The 9,304-nt window shown below is 41.7% G+C and overlaps 1 protein-coding gene across 4 annotated transcripts in view; it reads right to left on the reverse strand.

Moving 5' to 3' along the window:
• The window catches only part of chd1l (chromodomain helicase DNA binding protein 1-like), a 190,846-nt gene that overhangs the window by 44,627 nt on the left and 136,915 nt on the right, over positions 1-9,304 (reverse strand). For all 4 annotated transcript variants that reach the window (XM_060920141.1, XM_060920140.1, XM_060920139.1 and 1 more), the window contains exons 19-21: positions 7,749-7,847; positions 7,600-7,670; positions 4,575-4,689 (exon numbers count right to left, since the gene is read on the reverse strand). In XM_060920141.1, the coding sequence (XP_060776124.1) occupies positions 4,575-4,689; positions 7,600-7,670; positions 7,749-7,847 (285 nt within the window). The remainder of the gene's footprint in view (positions 1-4,574; positions 4,690-7,599; positions 7,671-7,748; positions 7,848-9,304) is intronic.

Consider the following 9,304-nt stretch of genomic DNA (forward strand, 5'->3'; position numbering starts at 1 on the left):
CCAAAATCGATACCTTCAAGCTTGAATAAAGTTAGCAGCTGACCAAATGGACAAAGAAAAAGCCTTCTGGAGGAAAGTTTTATGGTCAGATGAGACAAAGATTGACTTGTTTGGCCACAATACCTAGGGATACAGAGGAACACTGCAGCAACTGTGAAGCATGGTGATGGTAGCATCATACTCTGGGTCTGTTTTGCTGCCAGTGGAACTGGTGCATTGCACAAAGTGGATAGAATAATGAAGAACCTCAGAATTCTTCAGCATAACCTGAAAACATCAGAGACTTGGACACAATTGGGTGTCTTGGAACAAATCAATCCTTTCCGCTACCTAGGATCCACTATTCCCAGCAATGGCTCTATCGATGATGAACTTAACGTCAGGATTGGTCTAGCATCAAGTGCTTTTGACACACTCAATAATGTTTGGAAGAACAGAGGGATATCGCTTGATACCAAGATCAAAATATATGAGTGTAGAGTTATTATAACACTTCTCTATGGCTGCGTCACCTGGGAGCTTAAACAACAGCAGTTACATCAACTGGATGCCTTCCATCATAATTGTCTGCGCAGAATCCTAAAGGTACAGTTTCATGATCACATTTCAAACCTTGAGATAAGAAGAAGAACTGGTTGCTGTAGCCTGGGAATTAGCATAAGCTGCTGCCGTCTCATTTACTTTGGACATGTGGCACGAATGTCAGACTCCCTAAATTCCTGCTAGACTGGGCTCCTGCCCATGGCTCTAGAGGTGTTGGACGCCCAAGACTAAACACCCTGAAGACACTGGGTAATGATCTTCAGCTGCATCTAGAAGAGGATCACAATATTGCAATGGGGAAGCTTTGTGCATTGAATCCAGCTAAATGGCACCGAATCCTATGTTCTGCTGAACAACGATGAAGAGACTGTGAGCAGGCAAACCCGTCGCAAGATGGACAAAGACCTGACCAAGGTACAAGATAAGCTACAAGGTACTGGGTTTTCCAACAGGACAATGACCCCAAACACACATCAAAGATGGTTGTGGAGGATAAATCCGGATCACATTAAGCTTAAACCTCTTCAAAAGCATATTCAAGGTGAAACTTGTTACAGGACATTTTAACCAAGGTATAATTTTGATCCCGTGTTGATTTCAGAGTAGGGCTGTGCAATATGGGGAAAAAATGAATATCCCGATACATTTTCTCCATTTCACGATATATATCTCGATATATTTAAATCTCCTCTAAAGGAGCCCATGAAATCTAACTTTTACTCTTTACTGTTTTCACTACAATCCCTGCAGATTAAATAACATTCTTGGTTAACTTTACAGGTGGTTTTCAACAACACATTTTAAATTTTCATGTTGGTGATTAATCACAATTGAATTGAAATAAGACTATTTTTATTCAACAAAGATGTGGCACAAACTGCAAAAACAATCTTGAAAATTGCAACAAAGGGGCAACACAATACAGAGCTGCTCAGAGCTCAAACCAATAAAGTGCAGCTCGACACTGAGAAAGACATTTAGCCTAAATAAGAAAAGTGCTCATTCATTAAATTATTTTAAAAAATAGATCTCTAAGCTATTAACCTGACTACTGAGAACCACTGGAACATTCACAATAGAGAGAGAGATTGAGGGAGAGAAGAGAGAGATCTGCAAAACATAATTTTTCTCTTTGCACACTTTTGAACTGAATGTTTTCTGGCTCTGCCTCTCAGATGTGTACAATTCCGGTATTGCCTTCTCTGTAAAATGTCTGTGACCAGGCAACTCATGTTTGGGATCGAGTGTGTTTAGTAATTTTTGGAAGCCTGGTTTTTCCACTGTACTAACTGGGATCATGTCTTCGGCAATGACGTTAGTGATTGCATCCGTTATAGCTCTCCATCTCTGACTCGTTTTCTCATATGGGGGGCTTTGGAGAACGAGGCCGCTGTGGCCGCTGTGGTTATTTGTTTAGCTTGTGGGGGGGTTTTTAGCTTGTGGGCAAGTAGTTCGGAGTTTAAGAGACTCTTCATACTGTACCGGGTGAGTTTTCAGGTGATGGAACATACTGTATTTGTAGTGCTGCTGCCTTTCGTGATGACTGTTTTTTTTTTTTTTTGCACACTTTACAAACTGTCATTTGCTGTTCCACGTCCTCCTCGCAATATCCAAAAAATGCCAGATGACTGACCCCTTACTAGTTCTTTTAGGAACTAGGGTTGGGCGGTATTACGGTAAGAAGGTATCCCGAGGTATCCAAAAGTACCAACGGTATCGGTCTCATTACCGTCATTTTAAAAAAATATATAATATCTAAATAAATATGGAGTACATGAGGTCATAATATAAAATAATAAATTGAAGATCATCCCGAATAACTGTGTGATCGTATTTTCACTAATTCTATCAATTTCCTAAAGAAGTTCTCATCGCGTGCAGGGTTGTTTATGTCGTTACCATGGCAACCCTGCGTGACATTTGGAGTCTGACAGAAAGCTTCGCAAGAGACTGAGACCGCGGTTGAAAGATGGCAAGTCAAGATAACGAGTTAGTGGCAAAAAAAAAATACAACATCGGCAGTGTGGCAGTATTTTGGTTTCAAACCAAACGAAAAGGAAGAGCCAGCAATAATGTAAATGACCGCGCAAAATCGAAAAAAATCTAATATGTCCCCTAAGGCACACCATAGCCTGGGGTACTCCACTTCCACGAGATCTCTCCAATGAGTTGTGTTTTGAGTAGGTTACATGAGTAACAACAAGGTAAAATAATATAACGTATGAGATTTGGGATGTGGGTAATAAACGTTTGAAATGTCATCTACTGAAGAAACGGAAGAAAACATCGTAGCGTAAACTGTTCGGTTTCTGGTGGGAATTAGCAATGCGCTTGCTATCTTTGTTGGGTGTGTTAAACCGTATGGATTTAAGTGGAATAATTGTAAGGAGTTATGTGATCAAGACAACGTTTTAAGCAAGGTAAGGCCATTTGATTATTAATTTCCCCACCATGGCATGACGTGGGCCCATATGATTTTGCCTTGTGCAGCTATCACGCATTTGAATTAGGTTCGCCTCATTTGCGCTGAAGAATATGGTTTATCGCGCAGTCTAAACGGACTTGGGTGTTGGTTGATTCTTTTTCTTTTCTTTTTTTATTTCCCATGCTTGAAAGGGTATGATCCTGCTCATCGTGTACTTTTTTTTGATGGAGTAGGTGAAATAGTGCTGCAAACGGCGTTTCAACGCAGACATGTGTAAACGACAGTTGAATGCTATTTTCAAGATGAAGGAAGAGTTGCGTGATGCTTTGAAATATCTCTTAATCCATTCATCAATGCACAAAATTCGCTTTGCTGCTTAATCCATACCACAATGCACACAATTCGCTATGCTGCTTTTAAATAGTACATTTGAGGCATAGGCGCAGGTCTGGACAAGGTCCGCCGGTATAGGCGCACGTTACACAGTAGGCCGAAACAAAATATTTTTTTCTCGGTAATACCGTATACCCCGGGAAAACACAGAGACAGTTTAAAGGTATCAAAATTTGGATACCGCCCAACCCTATTAGGAACCAATTTGTCCGCTTCCATTTTTAATTTGTCGCTGAAATTGACAGCTTACACGGTAGCCTATGCAGCACCAGCAATTGCACGAGCTGAGTCAGCGCTGTAAACCGAAACTAGAAAATCTTCCCGCCGGCAGTGTTGCCAGATACTGCTGACGTTTTCCAGCCCAAAATATGTTCAAAACCCGCCAAAACGCATTTAAAACCGCCCAATCTGGCAACACAACCGAAACTAGAAAATCTTCCCGCAATTTCCTTTCAGCACCGAGATGTCGCCCGGGATTGGTTGGCGAGTGCGTGACGTTATTGGTTTTTTTTACCCTTAGGCAGCCTCTCACGTTACTGCCTGAGGGACAGGGAGAAAACCACCGGGAAAGGTTTTAAACAAACACGAAACAAACGCAAGTCGGAAGATGACCATAAAATACTCGATAGTTACGATATAATAATTTAATGTATCTCACACAGAATTTTCGGCGATATATCGAGTATATTCGATATATCGCACAGCCCTATTTCAGAGAATCAAAAATACATTAAAACTTGTGCAGCAAATTCTTTGTTTTTTTTCCTATTAAGTTTGTTGTACAATCATTCTGCCAGAGAAAAAGAACAGTTCAAAGAAATCACTGAAAGCCCATGACATTATACCACAAGCTGACCTAGTGGTTAGCGTGTCTGCCTCTCAATCGGGAGATCGCGAACTCTACTCGCGGTCAGGTCATACCAAAGATCATCATCAAAATGGTACCTACTGCTGACTGGCAAGGCACACTGCAATACAGGTGCGAGTGGGGAGTCAAACGCTTGTGGGTACCAGAGGACCCGCACGCCCACTGTAAGCCTAGCTGTATAGGCGAGAGGCCGAGGGCTATGGAAACGGAAATCGGTGCCACCCAATGTACCGTGACATTACAGCATGCAAACTTCTGAGTGCAACTGGAGATCTGTTTTTGTGATAACACTCACTGATCAGCTAAGACTCAGCTACAGGAAGTAAACATGAGCAAGATCTTTACCTTTTTTCTGCTTGGCTGCTCTGTAGATCTTCCTGAGCCCCTCGTCCAGGGCTGTGAGGTAAATCCCTGACAGCTTGTTGGCTTTATCTCTCTTCTGGGCGACAATCAGAGCCAGCTACAGGGACATGAGTGAAATGGACAGATCTGTTAGGACTGACTGATGTTACTGGTTTGGAAGATTGCAGGCCAAATCAGGGCAAGCGCTGTCATATGCTACCGTTCAAAAGTTTGGGGTCACCCAGACAATTTTGTGTTTTCCATGAAAAGTCACACTTTTATTTCCCACCATAAGTTATAAAATGAATAGAAAATATAGTCAAGACATTTTTCTGGCCATTTTGAGCATTTAATCGACCCCACAAATGTGATGCTCCAGAAACTCAATCTGCTCAAAGGAAGGTCAGTTTTATAGCTTCTCTAAAGAGCTCAACTGTTTTCAGCTGTGCTAACATGATTGTACAAGGGTTTTCTAATCATCCATTAGCCTTCTGAGGCAATGAGCAAACACATTGTACCATTAGAACACTGGAGTGAGAGTTGCTGGAAATGGGCCTCTATACACCTATGGAGATATTGCACCAAAAACCAGACATTTGCAGCTAGAATAGTCATTTACCACATTAGCAATGTATAGAGTGGATTTCTGATTAGTTTAAAGTGATCTTCATTGAAAAGAACAGTGCTTTTCTTTCAAAAATAAGGACATTTCAAAGTGACCCCAAACTTTTGAACGGTAGTGTAGATCTTCTGGCTTCAGCCAATTGATGTGTGTCTATGCAGTGGGCGGGGTGACATGAACACTTCAAGTGTAAAACCCAGGATCGGAGTTGAGAGTTAGAAGTTCAGAGTTAGTACCGTATTTTCTGGACTATAAGCCGCTACTTTTTTCCTAGGTTTTGAACCATGCGGCTTATACAAAGGTGCGGCTATTCTGTGGATTTTTCTTCCACCGCTAGGGGCGCTCTAACCGGAAGTAGAATCAAAAATAAGATAGACGAAAAATCAATGCAAAGAAGAATTAGCAGATCTTTAGCAGATAGAACACGCACGACAAATTACTAACTGGTAATTATTTTCAAATCCAGCCAAGATGATTAAAGTGACTTGTGGTTTCAAACATAGGAGAAATGAAGGTAAATAAATACCGGTTATTTTCTCTTGGTTCTGTTCCGTTTTAATCAGCAAAGTTGCTGCCGTGTTAAAAGGCACTGTTCGGAAAGAATCTGTTCAGGTACATACATGTACATTTACAGTACAAAATCATTCTGTACATGCAGTAAATATCAACATAGATATCTGCGGCTTATAGCCCGGTGCGGCTTGTATATCTTTTTTTAAATTTTTTTTTAAAAATAGAGCGGATGCGGCTTATATACAGGTGCGCTCTATAGTCCAGAAAATACGGTATTTATACAATTACACTGACAGGTTTGATTTAGTGACGCTTTGTTTTTACACCCGATTTTGACACCAACTACTTATCAACTGAAGTCAAATATTATGGATTTAACTCTATCAGAGTAAAATTAACTCTACTTTTGCTCAAATTTCACTAACACCCAAACTTTAACACTTCTGAATTTGCTGTGTAACAAACAAACAGAAGTAAAGTAAGCACCTGATCATACACCTTGACTAACCATAACACTATAACAACCGTTTCCCATTTTTAATGCCCGACAGCTGATCAATGAGTCAATACACATTCAAATCCTAAATAGGTCACTAAATAGGGTGCCTAAACAGTAAAGACTATCCTGTTGTACTCGCACATTCTATTTAGTACACAAGCTTGGTACAAGGTCCAAACCAGAAGATGTACAGGTGTCTTGCAAAAGTATTCATCCCCCTTGGTGTCTGTCCGGTTTCGTCACATTACAAGCTGGAATTAAAATGATTTTAATTGATCTTTTTGGCCATCATGGGAAACGCCATGTGTGGTGTAAACCCAACCCCCTGAGAACACCATTCCTACAGTGAAGCATGGTGGTGGCAGCATCATGCTGTGGGGATGTTTTTCATCTGCAGAGACAGGAAAGCTGGTCAGGACTGAAGGAAAGATGGATGGCACTAAATACAGGGCAATTCTGGAGGAAAACCCGTCTGAGTCAGCCGGAGGTTTGAGATTGGGACGAAGGTTCACGTTCCAGCAGGACAATGATGCTAAACATACTGCTAAAGCTACGCTGGAGTGGTTTAAAGGGAAACATTTAAATGTCTTGGAATGGCCGAGTCAAAGCCCAGACCTCAATCCAATTGAGAATCTGTGGCATAACTTGAAGATTGCTGTACACCAACGCAACCCGTCTAACTTGAAGGAGTTGGAGCAGTTTTGCCTCGAGGAATGGGCAACAATCCCAGTGGCTAGATGTGCTAAGCTAATAGAGACATACCCCAAGAGACTTGCAGCTGTAATTGCAGTAAAAGGTGGCTCTATAAATTATTGACTTTGGGGGGTGAATACATATGCACACTCCAGATTTCTGTTTTTTCATCTTAATTGTTGTTTGTGTCACAATAAAATAATGTGCACCTTTAAAATGGTAGACATGTTGTGTAAAGCAAATGGTGCTAACCCTCTAAAAATCCATTTTAGTTCCAGCTTGTAATGCGACAAAAGAGGACAAACACCAAGGGGGACGAATACTTTTGCAAGACACTAATTATCTTTCGGAGAATATAACCTCGCCTGTGCAGATCTCGCCTTTAAAAATGCTCAGTGCTTGAACAGTTAAAGCCTGCGACTTCTACCTATACTGTAGGGCGCGGCTTATTTTTATTCTCATTGTCAAAACAAACACACTGTGGAACAAACCCACTCCCACACTACAGAGCGATCAATTAAAACCCTGCCTCAGAAATGTCTCAGTTTAGAGGTCAGGCAGTGGTGGGAGGTTTAGAGTATGAATAAGAAACTGAAAGAAATTGGCAGATTTTATTTTTTTTTAAAATCCTACGCATGTCTCTAATATAGAAGACAGAGAGCAGAAGGTGACAAACAGGTGCTGGTAGAGTTATGACTCACATAGTCTCTTCCGCTCAGTCTCGACTGCTTGTCGTCAACGCCAAACAGCAGCACGCTCCCGAGCTCCAAATCTAAACCGCAGGAACGGATGCGTTAATCTGGGATACTGATGGACGATCGGCTGCTGATGGATCTGGACTTTCACTCACCTTCCATATCTCCTGCAAGTTCATACTGTTTCCTCACCTCATCTGATCGCAGCTCCAGAGCTGTGAACAAGCCACCTTGTCCCCACCGTCCAGAATCATCTACACACACATACACACTTTTAAAAATTCCACTTCTTTTTCTCATTTATTAGAACAAACAGCATCAATGGAAGAAAGAAGTAAATCATAACCTTGGAAGAGTTTGTTTAAAATCAAAGTGTATTCAAAACGAGACTGCATTTCCACAGAGAAAATGTAAAGTGTGCTTGCTGAGCCACAGCAGAGGGTCACCAACAACGACTGGATCAGACATGAGACCTCACGCTCTAAGGCCCTGTCCACACGGCAACGGATTCAGGTGACTCCGATACAATTGCTTATCGTTTAGGCCTGGCGTCCACACGGCACCGGCGTTTTGGGTGCCCAAAACGCAATCTTTTTGAGAACGGGTTCCAGAGTGGAAAGATCTGGCAACGTTGCCGTTGTGAAGTCGTCTGGATGAGTAGAACGGATTTGTTTACGATGACGTCACAACCACATGACTGTCAGTGCTTCACGCCGGGTAGAAATGTAACAAACTCAATGCGAGTTGTCAACAAATCCTATAACTTGGTTCATGAAACGCGCTTACAAAATATTTTCACTGTGAATATTTATTGTGTAATGGTGCAAAGTGAGAGAGAGAGAGAGAGAGAGTCAATCCCGCCAGCAAAAATAGGGAAAAAAAGGAGCGATCTCACCTCTTCAGATGTTGGTTTAAGTCCTACAATACATTCCTCAAAAAGGGCGTAGAAGAGCAAATTAATCCATCAACGTGTAGCATTCAATTTATTCCGGACCATTAAAGACGCCGCCTTCCGCGTAGAATCATACGTCATCCTCGCCGCCATATTGGATAAGTCAAAGCGGAGAATAAAGATTCATGTGCTGCGTTTAACTGTACCAACAGGTTTACTGTCCAAACGAGATCACATGGGATTACCTTTCACAGGTGAGAAACAACAAATTAATCCATCAACGTGTAGCATTCAATTTATTCCGGACCATTAAAGACGCCGCCTTCCGCGTAGACTCATACGTCATCCTCACCGCCACATTGGATGGGTCAAAGCGAAGAATAAAGATTAGCTGTGTTTAACTGTACCAACAGGTTTGCCGTCCAAACGAGATCACATGGGATTACCTTTCACAGGTGAGACTGGAAAAATACTTTTCATTGTATTTGGTCATTATAATGTAATTTTACGAACAGATTTTCCTGACTTTGTGGCTAATATGAAGTCTCGCGCATAATAGTTTATGCGCATGCGTCCTTACTTCTTCTATTGTTCTGGTGTCTCCAAAGGGACCGTCTTACAGCGCCCCTAGAGGTGTGGCATGTGTATTGCATCGTTTTCAGCAAGCGTTGCATTGCCATATGGACCTGATATTTTACTGATCGTTGCCCATTTGGATGCGGTATATTTTTAAACAACATCTCGTTGCCGTTGTCGTGTGGATGTAGCCTAAAATCTGTTTTAAATGGCTGCACTCGCAGTGTGATTGTGCCAATTCAG

The sequence above is a fragment of the Neoarius graeffei genome, chromosome 4 (assembly GCF_027579695.1).
Source record: "Neoarius graeffei isolate fNeoGra1 chromosome 4, fNeoGra1.pri, whole genome shotgun sequence".
Taxonomy (NCBI): Eukaryota; Metazoa; Chordata; class Actinopteri; order Siluriformes; family Ariidae; genus Neoarius; species Neoarius graeffei.